The sequence below is a fragment of the Mytilus edulis genome, chromosome 3 (genome assembly GCF_963676685.1).
Source record: "Mytilus edulis chromosome 3, xbMytEdul2.2, whole genome shotgun sequence".
Taxonomy (NCBI): domain Eukaryota; kingdom Metazoa; phylum Mollusca; class Bivalvia; order Mytilida; family Mytilidae; genus Mytilus; species Mytilus edulis.
This window is the reverse complement of record NC_092346.1, coordinates 74,988,066-75,010,273: the sequence shown is the minus strand read 5'-3', so window position 1 is coordinate 75,010,273 and position 22,208 is coordinate 74,988,066. Positions and strand designations below refer to the sequence as shown.

Here is a 22,208-nt window from a genome sequence, read left to right as displayed (position 1 = left end):
AGAAGTACACATAAAAAATCAATTGCTGAGATAAATGTTGAGGACTGTTAAATTCTGAATTTTTAAAAGGTGCTTTGAACATAAATGGTTCATTTCTACCTCGAGATCAATATTTTTATTATCTTTTCCTATACTTAATCATACAATGTTTAGGCAACTTAGTGCTTTTTTTTTTATTTTGCTTTATTTTCTGGCTGACTGTTTTCATAAAATAAAAATCATTACAATAATATTTGAAGTTTATAAATCATAGGAGAATTTTATAGTTTTTTACTAAGTTCCATGCATAAATTGTATGATTTTGAAGTGTAAAATTATTTTCATTAACGTTGGAAATTTATAGTTGGTGATGTCCTTGAAGCATTTAATACTTGCATGAATTGTTCAGGAGTTCAAGAATATTTTTAAGCTAATAAATAATAACATATTACAGTGAACAAACAACTAAACATTTTGGCAGTGTAAAATTATTACACATGTCCTCCTCAAGCTATCAACACAACATGTACATGTATTTATAAAAAAAGTAATAGCATCATGAACAAACAATATTATGCAACAAAGTATTTATTTTTAAACAAGGCAGAAGTTTTAAATACATCATATGTTACATGCATAACATATTTAAGTTTCTTGTGAACTCAATATTTCTTTTTATTTTACTTGATCTATAAAAGTTAAATTGCAGTATTTTTGTTTTTAATTTTGGATATTAAACCAATTTTGATATATAGAAAACATTAATTTTATAATTCAAGTCCAGCATTTCTAACTTGTTTGTCTATTCCTTTATCTGAATGTTAAAATGTGATTTATGTTGTTTCTTTATCATTTGTCTTTTTCCTTTAAGTTCCAAGGATTTTTTAGTGGTTCATTCACCCCAAAAAAGCAGCCTCACATAACTCCAATCTCATAATAAAGCAAATGCATAAAATATCAGACATTTGTGTAAATATTAGGAGGAAAAGTAACCAAGTGTCTCTTATAAGGAAAGACTCTTTCAAACACTCATATTCATCTCAACAATATCAGGTATTTGTGAAAATGTTAGGAGGAAGAGTAACCAAGTCTCCCTTATAAAGAAAGATTCTATCAAACACCCATATCCATCTCAAATTTGCAATTATCTATCAAACTCACATCTGCAAATTTCTTCTACCCACCCTAATTAGGCAAATTTCTTCTACCCACCTTAATTAGGCAAATTTCTTCTACCCACCCTAAAAGGACAAATTTCTTCTACCCACCCTTAAAAGGCAAATTTCTTCTACCAAGCTAAAATTTGTATATATCTACCTATTATCTACCAACCCTAAAACTTTATCTTTATCTGCCATTTTTAACTGGCAAAATTGTCTTCTATTTCACCTACAGACTGTCAAATTTTATTGCAACTGGTGATAAGGTTTAAGAGAAGATTTTCTTCCACAATGTTTTAAAGTATATCATAATATTCAATCCTAAAAATGTCTTTAAATAATTAATTTGATACAGACTTTTCAAACCATTAAGATTCTAAAACTGTAATATTCTAATTCAAGTTCTGAGTAAGGCCAAATAAAAAAAATGTGGTCTTTGGTTTTCTAGCAACTTATTAAATAATAAGCTGGAAATGAAAATCTGCACATGATCCTGTTTGTTGTGCATGAAAACCAAAACAACCAGAACGTAACTTTAATGCAATAATTTATGCTGATTGTGTTTTATTTTCTTGTTCTCATAGAAGCAAGTTTCAATAGGTCAAAAATAAATTACATGTAAATACAAAAATATCAACAAAAATAAGTATCAATATAATAACATGAGAATGATTTCCTTAGTACACAAACAGATACTGATACACAATAATAACTATGACGAACATATAGCTTACTGAAATTTATAACTGTAAAATAGTTATAACTAAGGGCAGATGTTCATTTTCCATATATAATTTGTAGGATGGTCAATCATAGTTAAGAGCTAAATATCTATCCAATTAGCAGTTGTCCTTCTTATAACCTGTAACTTAAAATATGATGGAATTGATGGTAAGCCTATTATTCAAAATTGAATCACTTTGCAAAATTTTGATTTTAAATAGTTGCTTCACATAGGAAGTGTCTCCTTTTCTCAAAGATGCCTAAAAATTCACCTGCACATTGAAAATCTAACAAACAAAAACTTGTGGATCAAACATTAATCAATAATTTTATATTGTTGTTCTTCCAAACATAAAACTATCATAACATGGACATGGTACAAACCTATATTAAAATAGTGTGATGGCAAGAAATCAACTAAATTATCTACATGATCAGATGAAATTATAATAGGTTTAATCCTGCTTTCAACTCAGTTCTTAAAATAGAAAAGCAATAAATAACTTACTCTGAGAATTTATGAATGGAATGTAAAAAGTAAATTGCAAACCTATTGGTAATGGAGTAATAATGCTTTAACAAAAATTGCTGTAATTTGAAATGAGTGTTAAAATCAGACCAGTGAATTTATGAACAAATTATTCAAAAAAATTAAAATTCTGGTCAGTTATCCAAATATTTCCAAATATTTCACAGAATACGTAAGAATTTCAATCAGACTTATTCTGCCATTGTTCAGTTTTTTTTGGCGAACTACAGAAGTGATTGACAAAGGGTCTACATCCTTCAATGTGTCTCTGCAGTTTATTTTAATTACAATATTTTTCCACATTCCATTCGACATTTTTGATTTAGTAACACATGACAGATTTATCATCTACAAATAAATCTTTTAATCAGTCACATATAATTTTCTTTAAAAATTAGCTGATTAACATTGGCTTGGATAGCATGCATCTTTCTGTAGTGATCTATAGCAATACCCTTTGTATACTCCTTAGCAGTGCAAAATTAGTTTTAAATACATTTCTGACAATGAAATATTAAGAGTTAATTTATTACACCATCAAGTTATAAAGAAAATCATAAACTTTGGCATGAAAAAAAAGATTTGAAAATTTTATTCATTTATAAGTATATTTAAAAAACAAGATATTTATATCATATTATTTACCCTCAATAAGAAGATAAATATCAGTGATGAAAATATAGAATAGAAAGCTGAATTTTCTATACTTGTGTATGATTTTTGTCTGAAAATACTTGCAGACATAGTTATGTAGAGGATATAAACATATAAATGAAGATTTAAAATAAGCATATATACATGTTCATTTTTAAAAATTAACAACTTTGTTTATATTACATGTACATGTTTTCTCACAATTAAAATGAACAAAACAGGTAAACAAAACAATTCCTGTACACCTGAATTTCATAAATATCTGTACATATTTCTGTAATGAATACATAAGGAGTGCAGCAATTTTTAACAAATCCCTGATTTTGCCAAAATCTACATATATTATACTATAAAAAGGCCTCATTGCACACAAAAATAATATACATATTTCTTTTTCATTGGCCTTATTCCTTTTATTCATAAAAATATATCTTATTCTTCCGTGTGGAGGAATAAAGTTCATTGCCCGTATTCAAGTTGAAACATTTACAAGATATATAGATATATTGATATATCTAAAATATCCCTGTAGAATTTGACTGGTCATTAATATTTATCACATTTATATTTTTGTTCCTCTAGATCAGATATTTTATTGCATCACCCAGTATTCCTATTTACAATAGCAGTACTATTTTTATATGTTGGCAAAGAATATAAATTTTGACATTAAAAATACTTTTTATTAAGCTTTGAGATGCAAAAATCAAACAGCATAATGTCATTGTATAGTTGTGGGTTTAAGGTCAACAGCTGTTATTTGACCCAAAGCAAAAAATGGGAGCTTAATCCAGAAGTCAAGGGTAAAAAGGTGTTATTTCTTACTGAACTGTCTACAACTGTCTGCTTATAACTTTTTTAAAGAAAGAAATATGATGTTATCAGTGAAACTAACACAAACCGCCAGTAAGAGGATCACACAAGTTCAATTTTGAAACAACCAAACAAATGTAAGCAGACAATCACTAGATCATTGAACCAACCACAGTTCCAAACTCACTGACATAGTTCAAACAGATGAGACAGGTATTATGTTAAAAACAGCTTTAATTTCAAACTAACTTACATGATAGGTAAATAGGAAAATATTATGAAGTTATAACAATATAGCCTTCAACCAAGTATATGACTTCATATTATATTGTGCTTGTTCTTTTAATAATGATTGATTTCATAGAGACAGAGAATCTACAAACTTAAAATATTCATCTTATGCAAATACTTATGTATTTAATGATTACCAATGATTTCTTAGAGAATCTACAAAACTAAATATTCATCTTTAACATGTATGTACTGCATTAACATTTTATGTTATTTAAAGTGACTAGTAAGAAACGACAAGATCTGATTATCAATTAAACAACATGATATTCAAATAGAACATTTAAGGTAGCACAAAACATAGATTTTTCCACCTCCTATCAGACAACTTGAAAACCTTTGTAATTACTTGCATACAGCTCCATTTTTTTAAATAAGAACCCAAGAGAAAGAAGAAAAATAAATCATTCCAATGATTGTAATTGAGTCATTTTGTAATTATCTCATAAATTGATTATAATGTTAAGTAGTTGCTAGATTGTGATGTACATATTTGTATGAAATTAGGTTCTTTGCTGTTCATAGAATCCCAAATTTTATTTATCAATTATCATGCAACACAGATTGACCTCCTAACGATGACTTAGATTTTTCCTAATGTATTTCTTTCTCCCATATACCCTCAATGAAGTTTTCAATCTTAATTCATAAGAGATCACAAATTTCTTTTAATATCATTATAAACAAATATCAATGAGACACAATCCAGTAATACTTTAGCGTTTGCAAATGTATTAAAATTAGGTGCAGATTTATTTTTTACATATCTAAAATTAAATATGTAAATTCAAACAAGACTGGACTTAACTATGACATAGCATAAAAAGTTTAATATTTCTTCGTAAGTTCTTTAATCATAATCAATACTGCAAAATTTATCATACAACATGGGAGCATAATTATTCTACGATAAATGTCACACAAATTGCAAATAACCTTTATCTTATGTGTAATGACATTATCAGGATTGTTTGTATTTTTCCAAAAGAGTTGGTCATGCAGTAGTCTGTATTTAAAATATAATTTGGAAAACTTTGAAGTCTTGTTGATAGAAATACAGGTAGATGCAGATGAGAATCAATGTAGACCCACAACTTATTCCAGCTACAGTATTATGTTAAATATTCAATAATCTTTCAATATCAACATTTGTATAACAATAGGCCAACATTTGTACATATGCAACCAGGCCTACACATGTTTTACAATCTATAATCTTCTGTTATGTAGATTTTGAGAGGAATGAGCTTGATCTGTTTGGCTATCTGTCATTCTGCCACCATGTAGATGCTGCGCCCCACTTAAGTCAAACTCTTCTTGATGAATAGCTTCCTGAAGTGCCATAGGTGTTAACCATTCTTTCGGTAAGGCTCTTTCTAGGAATGGTATACATGTACTTATATGAGCAAGTCTGTTCACCCAGCTTGGAAGTTCCTTCCCACATAAAACCTAAAATACCAGTAATAATTTCACATAATGAAACATACAGCTTAAAAATGTTAAAATAGAAACTTGATTGGAAATTTGTTTTAAACTGAATGTGTGTGTTTTTCTTTTGCAACACCTTATATCATTTGACCTTAATTTTAAATCTGACCTTGAGATTACTTATAAGGTTTATCCTTAATGCATGCATATGGGAACATTGTACCATGCATGGTGAAAATCAAAATGTGATTACTTAGTTATTGAATCAGGTGTTGTGGATACATATGCACAAACAGGACACTATACATATATATCCTTTCTTTAACCTTGTTGCAAGAGGAATAGTTTGAACTATTCAAGTCATTTCAGAAGACATGCAGCTTTTGTTAAGTGTTGTTCTGTTTATGAAAATGTTGTTCATTTTTATTAAAGGTATATTTCTCACACATCTATGTGAAAATACTCAATATCCCTTTATATGCCTTTAGTTGTAAAATCAATAAAAGAATGTATGAATAACACATATTAACTCAGCAGTAAATCTTAAGAACCTTTACAGATCATATGTGAGAAAGACAATATGTGTCAGCATGATCAAAGAGGCTTCTAATAAAGATGGGGTTTTTTTTCAATTGTAATGTATTTACATCTTACTATAATTTACTGTATGACTTACTTTTGTGATTTCTGTAGTGAAGTGATTACAGTTTTTATTTAGTAAGTGATATTGGTCCCCTCGGAAATCTTTTCCCAGTTGATCTACAATCTTCTTAACATCGTCTGGAGTAAAATCTGTGCTACCCAGTTTTATTGTTTGTCTACAAGAATACAATTATATAAAAATTACAAATATAAGGAGATGTGGTATGATTATCAATGAGATAACTATCTTCCAAAGTTCAACGAAATGGATTTAAATGATTATAGAGAACTGTATGGCTTTCAACAATGAGAAAAAACGATACTTTATAGTCAACTATAAAAGTCCTGACATGAAAATAAGGAAACAATTCAACTGAGAAAACTACTGGCCTAATTTATAGCAATACAATTTACAAACATCAAATATGAAACACATGAACAAACAACAAGCACCGAACAACATGCATCTGAGAGGCACATAAAGAATGTGGTGCGCCTCTTTTCGGGAGATATAGAATACTCATTGATAATTAATTTTGTTTACATACTGGTTCCCAGTTATGAACTCTATGTTTCATCTCATAGAGACATAACTTGGGAATGTAACTAGTAAATATACATATGCATATTGTTTATATTGAAATATGTGGTAATCCTACAGTCAAGATAGGGGTAGTTAATAAATTGATTGTTAATTTAAACTCTTATAAGTTCAGGGCATATAAATGTTGAAAATATGCCGCACAGCCCTATATGTTTCCCTTTGAAAAAATTAGTAGTGCATTTGAACTTTTCATCCTAGGATATAATTTTTTTCAAAACTTCATAGTAAAAGTGGTACAGTTTTAGCCGTAAAAGGAGTTGCTATGGGAAATTGTATTGTTGATATTTACAGAAATGCAGCCTATAAATCCTTACTATTCCATATACATAAATGTCATTTTAAACCTTTAATTTAGAACTTAGATGTATGATTGAAGGGAGATAACACTACTCACTTTGATGTCATGAGTCTTCTGAACCACAGTGAAACTCAATAAATCTTATAAACATTTTATATCTCACTTTAACATAGTTTAGTACTTACTTAAATTTAAATTGTTCACCAAGAGATTCAGAGTCTTTTGGTATAATATCAAATACACCAGTAAAAGGAAATGGATGACCACCATAGGCATATTCTGAAATGAAAACCATAAATATTGAATAAGTTACATATTCTGTATCATTAGCATATTTAGTAATACAGCCATCAATTATTCTTAAGGATGTTAGTCTTTCAAATGCCAAGGAAATGATCACAATTTTTAGACTACTCAAATGCTTACTGTAATTTTATGTTGGTGTTTCCTGTAGTCACATTTTTCATGTTGATGCCTTTTATAGCTAACTTTACAGTACGGGTTTTCTCATTGTTGAAGGCCATAATGGTTGCCTATCAATGCTTACAGCCACTTGATTTTAACTCTGGCTTATAGATGTCTCATTTGAAATCATATTGATACTGTGTAAAAACAAAAATATGGGTCACTGACAAAATTCTTTATCTCGATCATAAGGTATTTACATGACTGTTGTATGCATGTGTAATGTATGTATTTACATGGATCGTCTGTAATATGCAATATGTGTGCATTTACAAAATATTATTTTTCTACATTTTTTCACACATATCTGAACATTGACACATAAATGCACAAGTATGAAAACACAATGAAGATTAAACATGTTAGAATATCTGAATAAACATGTAAACAAATAAAAGTATGCAACAATTTGGAGACAGGTACAGTATTCGACAATCGATTGAATAGACAGTTTACAAAAATTACTATCTATTGTATAGTCAATTCAAATCAATTGACTACTGCTGTAGGATCAATCAATTGTTGTCGGTTTATTACTATCATTTGTAGTCAATTTAGTGAATCTATTCAATCAACCCTTTATTTTTAAAGTTAATTGTATTCAATCGTTACGATCGATTAAGAGTTGATCAACTCAGTCAACTCTATCTTTTGTATTTCAAGGCTTACGATCGTATCGATCGTGTTCAATCGTTACGATCGATTAAGAGTTGATCAACTCAATCAACTCTATCTTTTGTATTTCAAGGCTCACGATCGTATCGATCGTGTTCAATCGTTACGATCGATTAAGAGTTGATCAACTCAATCAACTCTATCTTTTTTTAATTTCAAGGCTCACGATCGTATCGATCGATTAAGAGTTGATCAACTCAATCAACTCTACCTTTTGTATTTCAAGTGTCACGATCGTATCGATCGTGTTCAATCGTTACGATCGATTAAGAGTTGATCAACTTAATCAACTCTATCTTTTGTATTTCAAGGCTCACGATCGTATCGATCGTGTTCATCGATCGTGTTCAATCGTTACGATCGATTAAGAGTTGATCAACTCAATCAACTCTATCCTTTTTTAATTTCAAGGCTCACGATCGTATCGATCGTGTTCAATCGTTACGATCGATTAAGAGTTGATCAACTCAATCAACTCTATCTTTTATATTTCAAGGGTCAGAATCGTATCGATCGTGTTCAATCGTTACGATCGATTAAGAGTTGATCAACTCAATCAACTCTATCTTTTTTTAATTTCAAGGTTCACGATCGTATCGATCGTATTCAATCGTTACTATCGATTAAGAATCTCAATCATCTCTATCTTTTGTATTTCAAGGGTCACAATCGTATCGATCGTGTTCAATCGTTACGATCGATTAAGAGTTAATCAACTCAATCACCTCTATCTTTTTTATTTCAAGGGTCACATTCGTCTCGATCGTGTTCAATCGTTACGATCGATTAAGAGTTGATCAACTCAATCAACTCTATCTTTTTTTAATTTCAAGGCTCACGATCGTATCGATCGTGTTCAATCGTTACGATCGATTAAGAGTTGATCAACTCAATCAACTCTACCTTTTGTATTTCAAGTGTCACGATCGTATCGATCGTGTTCAATCGTTACGATCGATTAAGAGTTGATCAACTTAATCAACTCTATCTTTTGTATTTCAAGGCTCACGATCGTATCGATCGTGTTCAATCGTTACGATCGATTAAGAGTTGATCAACTCAATCAACTCTATCTTTTTTTAATTTCAAGGCTCACGATCGTATCGATCGTGTTCAATCGTTACGATCGATTAAGAGTTGATCAACTCAGTCAACTCTATCTTTTATATTTCAAGGGTCAGAATCGTATCGATCGTGTTCAATCGTTACGATCGATTAAGAGTTGATCAACTCAATCAACTCTATCTTTTTTTAATTTCAAGGTTCACGATCGTATCGATCGTATTCAATCGTTACTATCGATTAAGAATCTCAATCATCTCTATCTTTTGTATTTCAAGGGTCACAATCGTATCGATCGTGTTCAATCGTTACGATCGATTAAGAGTTGATCAACTCAATCAACTCTATCTTTTGTATTTCAAGGGTCACGATTGTATCGATCGTGTTCAATCGTTACGATCGATTAAGAGTTAATCAACTCAATCACCTCTATCTTTTTTATTTCAAGGGTCACATTCGTCTCGATCGTGTTTAATCGTTAAGATCGATTAAGAGTTGATCAACTCAATCAACTCTATCTTTTGTATTTCAAGGCTCACGATCGTATCGATCGTGTTCAATCGTTACAATCGATTAAGAGTTGATCAACTCAATCAACTCTATCTTTTGTATTTCAAGTGTCACGATCGTATCGATCGTGTTCAATCGTTACGATCGATTAAGAGTTGATCAACTCAATCAACTCTATCTTTTATATTTCAGGGGTCACAATCGTATCGATCGTGTTCAATCGTTACGATCGATTAAGAGTTGATCAACTCAATCAACTCTATCTTTTTTTAATTTCAAGGCTCACGATCGTATCGATCGCATTCAATCGTTAAGATCGATTAAGAGTTGATCAACTCAATCAACTCTATCTTTTGTTTTTCAAGGATATGCCTGAGACCACCATTGTCGTCCCTTGATTTTCGTTGTTCACAAATATAGCCCCTAGTGTTGACAGTGGGTTACTTGCCATTATTTTTTATACCCCTTCCAAATTTATTTCTCCCATGTTTAATGCCTCAAATTGCAAGTAGAGGGTGAAATTACACTGTAAAAAGATTTGGGTCCAGAATTTTAAAGGAAAATAGTGATTTGGTTCAGCTGAAAAGGGTTTTAAATTAGCACTTCGGAAGCTGTCAAAAGATTTCAAGACGCCCTAAACATAAAATTGTCCATATTTTGAGTTAGAGACGGTGAAGTTTTCTATAATTTTGATATAATTTGTCCCAAAAGTAGTACAACACACTGTAAAAGTTTCTTTGAAAAAGCGCAGGTGGGATTTTTTTATTTTCATTTATGTTCTAAAAGAAATGCACTACGAAATAATTGTGGTCTCGGACCATTTGGGCCATTTCTAGGATTAAAACCGTGTATATTGATGTCACGATTGTGTTGTATCGTTTCTTTTGTTGACTACTATATTTACTAATTAAACGTGCCTAAATACTGATAATGCATATAAGTAATCAATATCTGTTTCGTGTACTTCACTTTATTAATTATTGTTTTTCTTTTAAACTGAATGATTTTTTTTCAGTTTTTCAGTTTTTGATTGTTTAATAGTTTTAAATTTGTTGCATTTTTTTCACTAGAAATACTCACAAGTTTCCATAATATACGTACAAGTATTATTTTTTTTTAGTAATATTAGCAGTAAAAATAATTTAATCAAGTAAACAACTCTTTAAAACCATACATTATTATTATTCATTATTTTTTGTTAATATCAATCGTTTAAAGTCAAAAACGTAATAGTAAATGTAACTCATATCTTTTAATTTTTTTAGGGAGAATAAAAGTGTAAAGCGCTATTAATCCCCATAATTTTTCAAAATTACACCTAAATCTGTGTAAAGTTATTTTAAAATCTCATATTTGTGGTACATGTAATAGTAAAATATAATTGAAACAAATCTGCACAAAAATAACTAAATTATTTTTGTACTACTGTTAAAAAATATGTGCAGGAATCCTGCATTTGCCATTTATTATTATTTGTTTAAAATTGGTAATCATTCTTCACTTAGTATATTTTTACTAAATTCATTAATTTGTGCATTTATTCTTTATATTTTGCACTCCATTGTCAAGTGTTAATTAAATCGTTATTTTTTCTAATATTCTCTATGTGTTAACCTATATTCCAGCATTCCTTATTGTTTCTAACCTGTAAACCGTTACCCCATCCACACCATACTGTGATAATTATAATTAATAAAACATTTTAATTCGTTTTCAAGTACATTTATTTATAAATAATTCTTATATGATTTGCATATCTATAAATACTTGAATTGGATTGGTCAATTAGAAATTTTCTCTCTAAGTTTACACTTCGATAAACCATGTTTCCGAAACTACTTTTGTAATCTATTCATGCGCGATACACAAGCTTGCAGTGATCCCAGGATTTTCAGCAATTTGAGATTTAAAAACAATTACATAACAGTTTTAACTATTCTAGTGCATATATAACCAAAAAAAAAAGATATAATTTCTTTCATTGCTATAATGAGTAAACACATCCAATCTAATAAAATTCATATGCAACTTATTTGTTTAACTATTTTTAATATAAAAGTTTAGTAACATCATTATTTATACAACATCAACAATTATGAAAAACTTTTATTCCAACATATTGTAATAAAAAATTCACAAAAATAATAACCAGTATAAATACAATTGTATGCAAATGTCCTTGGTCAGAAGTCTGCTGTTCAGTATAGTTGTCGTTTGTTGTTATGGTTCATAAGTGTTTCTCGTTTCTCATTTTGTATACAAATTAGGCTGCTGCTTTTCCTGTTTAAATTGTTTTTCACTAGTCATTTTGGGGCCCTTGATAGCTTGCAGTTCGGTGTGAGCCAAATTATGAATGCGTGTTGAAGGCCGTACTTTAACCTGTAATTGTTAACTTTATATATATACATTGTTATTTCGATAGAGAGCTGTCTCAATGGCACTAATACCACATCTTCTTATTTATATGTATATATGAAAACTAACAAATCTTTGCAAAAAATACATACTCAGTATACTATTTGCAGTTATAATTATATAAAACCGTTTTATAATATTCATTTCCACCTATGTTGTCGAATGCACAAGTCTTTTTGGATTACGCTTCACCAAAGCCTTCCATTGGTAACGATCAAGTTGTTGCATTTCTTATTAAGTTGATTGAGTTGAAATTTGACAATCAATTGTGATTAATAGTATCAATCGTTACGATCAAGTGTTTGTAATTTCGTATTGAGTTGATTGAGTTGATTTTTGGTAATCAATCGTGATCAATCGTATCGATCGTTACGATTGAGTGTTTGTATTTCGTATTGAGTTGATTGAGTTGATTTTTGGTAATCAATCGTGATCAATCGTATCGATCGTTACGATCGAGTGTTTGTATTTAGTATTGAGTTGATTGAGTTGATTTTTGGTAATCAATCGTGATCAATTGTATCGATCGTTACGATCAAGTGTTTGTATTTCGTAATGAGTTGATTTTGGGTAATCAATCGTGATCAATCGTATCGATCGTCACGATCGAGTGTTTGTATTTAGTATTGAGTTGATTTTTGGTAATCAATCGTGATCAATCGTATCGATCGTTACGATCGAGTGTTTGTATTTAGTATTGAGTTGATTGAGTTGATTTTTGGTAATCAATCGTGATCAATTGTATCGATCGTTACGATCAAGTGTTTGTATTTCGTATTAAGTTGATTGAGTTGATATTTGGTAATCAATCGTGATCAATCATATTGATCATTACTATCGAATGTTTGTATTTCGTATAGAGTTGATTGAGTTGATATTATATAATCAATCGTATCTATCGTAACGATCTTTGGCTTGTACTTTTTAGTTAGTTGATAGAATTGAAAACTGATTATCAATCGTGATCAATCGTATCAATCGATGTTTTAAAGTCAATTGTTATTGTATCAATCGATTGTCGAATACTGTACCTTAATGACAATTTGGTCAAATCTGGACTGTTTTGACAAGGAGATAATTGTTTTCCTAGTTAAATATTTGTAATGACATGAACCATATTGCTGTGTAGCAAATACATAGATTCAAATAGTACAGATATTGAGTAAAGTCAACTATCACTATAAATTGGAAGATGACACTAGTCAAAGTTTCTAACATTCACAGCTTTTAATATTTTATTCAAAGTTGACTATCCACATGATCAAAGTCAAGTTTACTTGGTAATAATGTAGTAGTTTAAAAGGAATCTGGAATGATAATAATATGTTCTTTATTGACCATCAACATTTCACTGTGTACAAGAGGATAGAACACTATTTTGCCCTAAGACTTTGTGAGTATGTGAGTATGTGTAACTATTACAATTATGACAATAGTGCAGTTTGCAATTAATACATAACAATCTCTTGCAATTCCATAGACTTGTTGGTCAATGATAAGATATTGTATTAATGTTATTGATTAAGTCACACCAATAACATAGACTTTCCTGTTAATAAATAACGTATCTTCTTACTGTTTGTTATTATACATACCAATGCCATAGATTTCAACCCCTGAATGAAAGACACCAATTCCTATGGAAGAAGTGTATTCATTTATCCAGTACTGAAAAAGAAGAACATAACAATTATACAGAAGATTCAAAACTTTTTCAAAAATATTTGCTAACTTCCAACATGTCCAATGCAATGATAAACCAATTCAATTGTTTAACTTTAAGAGGTCATACTTTTTTCAACACTCTATTAAAAAATACATGTTTGAATTAATGTGTACAAGGTGAACAGGAAACTATGGATAAATACGGACAGAGCATCTTTCTGTAATCCCCTCATCTCTGTGCAAAGATAATAATCTACATGTCAGAGAAGAGTCATGTATTTTCTTGATGTACAATTGTATGAATACTTTTTACCACTTGTTCAGTTTGGTTTTTTTAATTTAAATTCAGGTTGTAAATTAATTAATCTAAATAAATGTACATGTATAATCCCCTCATCTCTATGTAAAGATGACAATCTAAGAGTAGATTCATTTATTTTCTTAATGTAAAAACAGTTTTAACCACTTGTCATGTTTGGTTTTTTAATTAAATTCAGCTTGTAAATAAGTTTAAGATGCAGTGTTGACTGATTTCAACAAAACTTCCCTAAATGATTCTGAAAGGCATTCCTTTGAACCTGAACCAAATTTTCAATATTCAACATGTTCAATCATTCCACATATTTTCTTAGAATGTGAACATAAAGGGCAAAGTATTCATTTGGTTTGAACTATCAGATATTAAAACCACACCCTAAAGAACTTGAGGTACATTTGTAAGCACAATTCAAGACCATCAACGGCAATTGTTTTTTAAAGTTTGTTTACATATTTTGTAAACAAACACAACATGATAATTTGTTTCTGTATAAGATATTTTAAATAATATTAATCAGTATAATAATATGTATTTGCATCTCAGTCGGAAACCAGGTTGAAATAGAACAAAAGAATCGAAGCTCTTTGTTAGAGAAGGCGATAAATGATTACTGTATTGTTTACTATAGTGACAAAATTTTAAAAAGTTAATAGAAACAAACAAAATTGCAATTTTCTTCTCAATTACGAGGTGTTTTATTTTAAAAACACCATTTGCATAAGTTTTCAATTTATGTAGTACATAGTTAAGCAGAACAAGTAGATATCAAGTCGACGACATGGGTATCTTTCAAGTTGGATGAAGAAAATGCATAACCTCCGATTTATATGAAAAAATTACCACGGACGGAAAACATATCAATCTATTAGTTCAGTAATTTTCGTGTCTGCCCTTCCATTATGTGACTGAAGAAAAAATTCCAAAAAATGGATAACAATTGTATCGAAAAGAGAAAATTGAGTGCACCTTTTTGTGTTAGGGCGTGTTTGAGTTGAGTATTTTGTCTTGATATCGTACAAAATAAGAATATTTCATACATCGTCTCGCTTCAGATTCTATCATTTTTATATATTAAAGCTACAGGTTGACTTTATAACACAAAAAAATCACAGTACTAAAAGATGAAATATATGGGTCAAGTGAAATACCTATCTAATGAGTCACAAAAACAGAGAAGGTGTGTTCGAATAGCTATTTTTTTACTGAAAGTACTTGACGACAGTCTTTCAAGTTGGATGATGAAAATGCATATCTTCGAAAAATTCTAATTTTTTGTGTGTGATTACTAGGGTTTATAGTCTTCATACACTAAAAAAAACTAGTCTGCCCTTCCACGAAATATTTAATTAGAATTTTTTTAAATGTTTATGAATTTTCGAAAATTCCACCTGACAACCGATCAGACAATAGTTTTAAGTTGAATCAATGCAGACAAGATTATTAACTGATGCTCATTAGCTAGTTGATACATTTGTCTTTTAAAATACAACTGACATATAAGGATCGTAATGGTGCAATGTGGATAAATTTATCGGTTTCCAAGAGCAATATTGGTAGGGCGTCATCCCTACAATGGCTTCCATTTCTACGATTGTGAAAATGAACTGGCGTAATGGGGAGATAATTTTGACGAAGTAGACTCCTGACTGCATCTGTGACCTATTTTTTATATATGAAAGAATAAATATTTCCTTCACAAAATCTCATTGTTTTATGTTCATTTATATAGACATTGATCTGTTCTTCTTCTTCTTCTTTAGGTTTTCAGTAGTCCTTCATTGTCTGAAGCTTGTATACTGTTTTGCGCTGCATGGCCTATTTATATATTTACAAAAAACACAAAAATAATTGAAAATGAGTTTGGAGTGCTTAAAAAAAATAGTAAGAAGTTCTGAATAATCATACCATGTCATAAACATTAACAAGAACAGCTTCCTGAGCCATTGCAGTAATTCGTGGAGATATCAAACAGGTAAAATTGTTGATCAGGACTTCATAACAATCTAATTAACACGACTGTCATAACAAGTGTTATTGTCTTCATGATCGATGACTCATCAATGGTTTCTTTTGTCAAAAAATAATATCATTGACAGTGTATTCAGATGTAAACATATACAGAAACAATTCAAGAAACGGAAAGGCACGTCTGCTCTCAATAAATATTAATTTAAAGAGTCACAAGAGGAACAAAATGTATGACAGCTGTCGTTAGCGGATACGGGTTGATTTTTTTAAGAAACACAAACAATTTTCCGAACATTACTATGTGAACATTATGTTTAAATTTCTACAGTTCTGATGGCTAATGTTTTCTTTTTGTCGTTGCGGGGAGCATTTGTTCGTATACCCAGCATGAAAGCAATAGATTTTTTTCTCAATTTTCCGTCAATGTTTCTTCTTTTTCACTTCATTGTCCTTCGGAATTCTAATTTGGGGCAACTTGCTTTACACTTGATAAAATATTCCAAATTTTAATAATTTGCATAATTGATCAAATGTATTTTGATGTAAGCATTATTTTATTATACATTTATTTTCAAAGATATGATAAAAAATCATTGGTAACGGGCTTGTTTTCAAGCTCAATACATGGCAAAAATTATTCACCACCTACATTTTTTGCTATATATATTATATTTCATATAAAATATTTGTTTTCAAAGACTGAATATTTTTAATGCATTTGGTTGGGTTTTTATATAAAACAAGGCGTTAAACTTGAAGACGAAAAAATATATAAAACATGTTTGTTTATTGAGTCATAGGTTTGTCTTCATTTATTTTTAAAAAATTTCTTTCTCTTCATATCATGAACATTGGTAATGCCGGAAATTTTACAATTTAATTTGGTTGAAATATATTGCAAATTTCTAAACAGAAAATAATATTTGTGTTTTATCTCGTGAGAAAATGGAAATGATCACTGACAACAAAAATACAACAACATAAGCATGTGACAAATCTGCTTATATTGATATGAAATATGTATACTAGTGAAAAATCTCGTGACGAAATTCTATGACCACACTCCGAGTCGGTACATATAATGTTATATTCAAGTTGGATATTGTATAAATTATGCATGGAAAATCCAATTTTGTTTAATAAAAAGAAACTAAACGACAAATTTTAAAAGGGGTATTAGCTTTCAAATTTATGTAAGTAAGATCATATACTTAATAACTGAGATAAACAGAGTATCATATAAAAATCATGCAACTTCATGCAAATACTAATAAATAGAATAAAAAAGCATGTAATTAATTTTGATTTCGGAACCTCCGCGGTCAATTCTCATGCGGCAAACACCTCTATGTGCATTGAATGAGTGAACCAGCAAATCACTAAAATATCATAAAATACTAACGAACTAAAAAGTATAAGACAAATTTATTTAATTATCACTGGCATTTAATAGCATCTCTGTATAATAATGCATTATAAAAAGCAGAGCAAACGGCCAGAAAAAAAAAAAAAATTGGCTATGAGACAGCAGTGGATGGAAACGAGACACACTGCAGATGCATTCTAGATCCACACACCAGGAATTTTTATAAGTCCTAAAGTTGTCAAAAGATATCATATCATTTGGAAGGGAATTTTTTCACTTGTGTTGCTAAAAAACTAAAAGATCTTATACCATAACTTGATGTTCTTGGTCTAGGTACCCCAGCAGTGTTCCCATACTTGATATTATATATGTTGTGTTTTATAACAACTAGTTCTTGAATGGATAAAGAACAGTTTTTAATTGTAATATCAAAGTTATCCCGAATTCAAATGAGCGCATTTAGGCTACGAGCTTTTAGTGATGTAACTGAGGTTTGAAATCTGCAAGTTAGAGTGTTTCGTACGAGTTCCCGTGGTCTTGATAAATATAACGAAGAGCTCGTTCTAGTATTTTCGTCTATGCCGGTTCTTGTATTTTGTTCCACACAAAAATGCATAGTCAAAATTTGACATCATGAACAATTGGGAAAAAATGTAAGTCCAAGTAGTTTTACCTCATCCTCACACGATATAGAAATACTGTTCAAACCAAACACATTTTTTTTATTATGTAGATAGGTATAGGAAGATGTGGTATGAGTGCCAATGAGACAACTCTCCATCCAAGTAACAATTTATAAAAGTAAACCATGTTTTTTACAAGAGAGATAGCTTGAGATTTCTCTGGGTAGCCTGCATTTTGTTTGAAGAAAACCACAATATTAAATTATTGCCGTCTTCCTCAAGAACATAAATGACATCTTGTACGGAATTTCCCGACTGACTTTGACAAAGTATTGGCCTCAGAATAATCATATAAAGAACAATTCTTAATAAAAATTTACTATTTAATATTAACTTCAGGAAAAAAATGTACGGTGACACCATCTTTGTTTTGAAATTCTGAAATAATTTTCTAAAATCTATCTTCTCGTATTATATTCTGCAATTCTTTCATTTAGTTTATCTTCTAGTCACAAACTGATGGTTGTTCCTGTATAATCCGCACACAATCATGTTGTCATTTATTCACAATCTGTAGCTTGAGAAAAAACTCGGTGACCTATCATTTGGATTATATTTTTGAATCACAATATATACTTCGCCTTGGCAAAGTATGAACACATTCTATCATCTTTAATTCATTATCCCATACCACCTTAAATATGTCATGCATACCACTTAAAATTTTGATTTTCTTTCACCCACTGATTTTTTGTTGTTGTGAAATTACCATACAACATATCAAGTGAGTTTTTTTTTAAAGACCATACTATTTTAGTTTCATTTGTAGTCAGTCATAAGGGAGGCAGTCAAAAGCTTTTCACAATCCACCAGGATAGCTGCAAGGTATTTATTTTGGTATAGGGCTAATTTCCATTCTTCAATCACTCTTAATAAAATTGACCGACATCAAATGCTTGATATAAAAGCTGCAAAAAATAGATTGAAAATATTATCAAAGTACTGTCGTACTTATTGTACTTCAGTGACATAAAAAAAAAAAGAGTAGAAATGGCCGGTAACACATAAGTTTTACCGGTCTATAAAAACCTTTTTCTACCGTATTTTTTTGTGAATAGGTACAACTTGAGCTTCCTTATTATGACCAGGGACTGTTTAAAAGGATGGTCGAAAAATACCAAAGGGACAGTCAAACTCATAGATCGAAAACAAACTGACAACGGCATGAATAAAAAAGAAAAAGACAAACAGACAAGACACAACATAGAAAAATAAAGCCTAAGCAACATGAACCCCACCAAAAACCTGGTAGTGATCTCAGGTACTACGGAAGGGTAGGCAGATACAAGCAGATCATGCAGTCCAAATGTGACACCTGTCGCGTTGCACATGTTATTACAAATCCGGTAAATAGTCTAATTCGGTTAGTCACATTCGTGAAAAGGGAAGGAGATTGTACGGGTATATTCCATAAAATATATTTTTGAAGTTTCATTCTTTACCGTTTCAATTTTTGATAAGTTCTTAACGTATTTTCGATGATTTAACTATTTGTCATCATTTCAAAGACCATTTTTCTATGATCATGCTTTTTATGGAAAAAGTAATTTGCCGTTTTCCAAGACATGTGAATAATTAAATTTGACAGTAAATTAATTTTTCGAAGCAAATCCTTGCAGGTTACTTCATATTAGATATATTGTCTTGTAAGACTCTGGCTTTGACTTTAAAATATGCCGAGTCAGAATCCTATGATGAGATGATTTTAGAGACTGAATACAAACGAGAAGCATACATAATCAGCGAATATAGCTACTCTACTCAGAATCATCGAAGACTGGAAAACGGCACTTGATCAAAATAAGTTTATTGGCTCAATTCTAATGGATCTATCTAAGGCTTTCGATTGTCTCCCTCACGATCTTCTACTGCTTAAGCTTGAGGCATATGGTCTTTCGACTTCCTCATTAAAACTCATTAAAAATTACTTATCTAACAGGAAACAATGTGTTCGAGTTGGCTCTAGTCTGAGCAATTGGCAAAACATATATAAAGGAGTACCACAAGGTTCTATTCTAGGTCCTATACTGTTTAACATCTTCATTAATGACATATTTCACTTCACCACAAACAGTTCATTTTACAATTATGCTGATGACAACACATTATCTTATGCAAATAGAGATATAAACACCGTTATCTCCATACTTGAAAAAGACAGTTTGGCTCTGATAGAATGGTTTTCTTCCAATCAAATGAAGGCAAACCCTGAAAAATTTCAAGCTTTGGCAATTGGCAAAACAACAATGGGCAAAAACATTACATTTGATCTAGCAGGTAACAAAATAAAATGTGAAAAAGAGGTCAAACTATTAGGCATCACCATTGACTTTGAACTAAATTTCAACACGCATATATCAAACATCTGCAAAAAAGCATCCAGACAACTAAATGTTTTAAAAAGACTTGGCAAATACTTAAACAAACTTGGAAAACTAACAATATATCACTCCTTTATTATGTCAAACTTTAATTTCTGCTCATTGTCCTGGCATTTCTGCAGCGAGGCCAACACTACAAAAATTGAAAAAGTACAAGAAAGAGCACTTCGCTTCATTTACCAGGATCACAATAGCACATATGAAGACTTACTTTTAAAATCAAAAATGCCATCACTTAAAGTAAGACGCCTAAGAACCATGGCAATAGAGGTCTTTAGAACAGTCAATCATGAAAACCCAATGTACCTCCATGATCTTATAAAGATTAAAAAAACAAAATATTCTTTCAGATACCAAAATTTAGCTGAAATACCTGACGTAAGAACAACAAGGTATGGCTTGAAATCTTTCAGATATTCTGCTGCCAAACTATGGAATGAGTTGCCAAACCACTTTAGAACTGAAACATCTTTTACCCAATTCAAGAGTCTAATAAACTCATGGAATGGCAACTCATGCCATTGCAATGCATGTGCTTAGTTTTATTTATTTTATGTTACAGCTTGAAAATAATAGTGCTGCTTTTTGTGAATGTTTGCTTAGCTTTTTATAATTTATGAATGCTGTGCTTTATTTTTTATGTTTGCTTTTAGTGCTTATTCTTATGCATGTATAGAATATAGTATTTAAATAGTGTAGCCTAAATGTGCATGAAATGTATGTTCTATGTCTTTTATGTTTTAATATTTGTATTGTGTATGTTTGTTATGTAAATGTATGCATTTGTCGGTTATAAAAGCTCAGAGAGCTTATGTTTATTTGTTATGTAACATGCCGACTATAAATAAAGCTTTGAATATTAAGTGCCTTACAGTGATCTACATTAGTTTCATAATATGTATAACGTGACGGTACCCAAATTGCACCTATTTTGACAGTTTTTTCACCTACGTTTTTTTATGATAAAGACAAAAATTTCCATTCTGTGTTTATTTTGTAACCGTATCCTTCTTTATTATAGAAGTACATCAATTTCATTTTTAATCCATATGGAATCAAAGAAAAATTGGTCTAAACTGACCTCCAAACCATCAATGATTCTGAAATGAGGAGTACCCAAATTGCATCCATGCTTAAATTCGCACTGTCAAAATTCTAATAACAGAGCTTTTGTTTAATTTCTTCAAATATTTTGAACAATTGGATATTAGTCCATGCTTACTCTTTATTTTTTTTTCAAATGGATACTTGTAACATATTGTATTTGATCATTTTAAAAAGATGACGTTTTGATGACGTCGCATGGCGACGTTTCAGTACAAATTTTTAGTTTTTTAGTAAACACTTCACCTGTTGATAAATACTGTGAACGTTTTGTGCATATCTAAATAGTTTTACCTATGTTGAAAGATGTGCATAGTATCAGATCATAAAAATACAAATTGTTTACGGTCTCTAGGAAATCTTGTTAGATTATTTTTACTATTTTGGCTTAATAGGTGCAATTTGGGTACTCGGTGCAATTTGGGTACCGTTACGTTAAAACTTTTATATTGATTTTGGAACATTCAAATACGA

General features: G+C 30.3%; 2 protein-coding genes across 2 annotated transcripts in view; both read right to left on the bottom strand.

Annotated features, from left to right (window-relative positions):
- Positions 1 to 22,208, bottom strand: part of LOC139517441 (alpha-2A adrenergic receptor-like) — a 541,200-nt gene that overhangs the window by 282,552 nt on the left and 236,440 nt on the right. The window lies entirely within an intron of this gene.
- On the bottom strand, positions 334 to 16,662 carry LOC139517415 (deubiquitinase DESI2-like). Its single transcript, XM_071308408.1, has 5 exons — positions 16,138 to 16,662; positions 13,844 to 13,916; positions 7,307 to 7,400; positions 6,254 to 6,395; positions 334 to 5,598 (listed from the first exon to the last, which is right to left on the bottom strand). The coding sequence occupies exons 1-5, from the start codon at positions 16,174 to 16,176 to the stop codon at positions 5,359 to 5,361; spliced, it is 588 nt and encodes a 195-aa protein (XP_071164509.1). The 5' UTR covers positions 16,177 to 16,662; the 3' UTR covers positions 334 to 5,358.

Coding starts and splice junctions, on each gene's coding strand:
- LOC139517415 (XM_071308408.1), bottom strand. CDS start 16,176: ATGGCTCAGGAAGCTGTTCTTGTTAATGTTTATGACATG. Junction 7,401..13,843: donor GGTTGAAATCTATGGCATTG/GTATGTATAATA, acceptor TTTTCATTTCAG/AATATGCCTATGGTGGTCAT. Junction 6,396..7,306: donor GGTGAACAATTTAAATTTAA/GTAAGTACTAAA, acceptor GTATTCTTGTAG/ACAAACAATAAAACTGGGTA.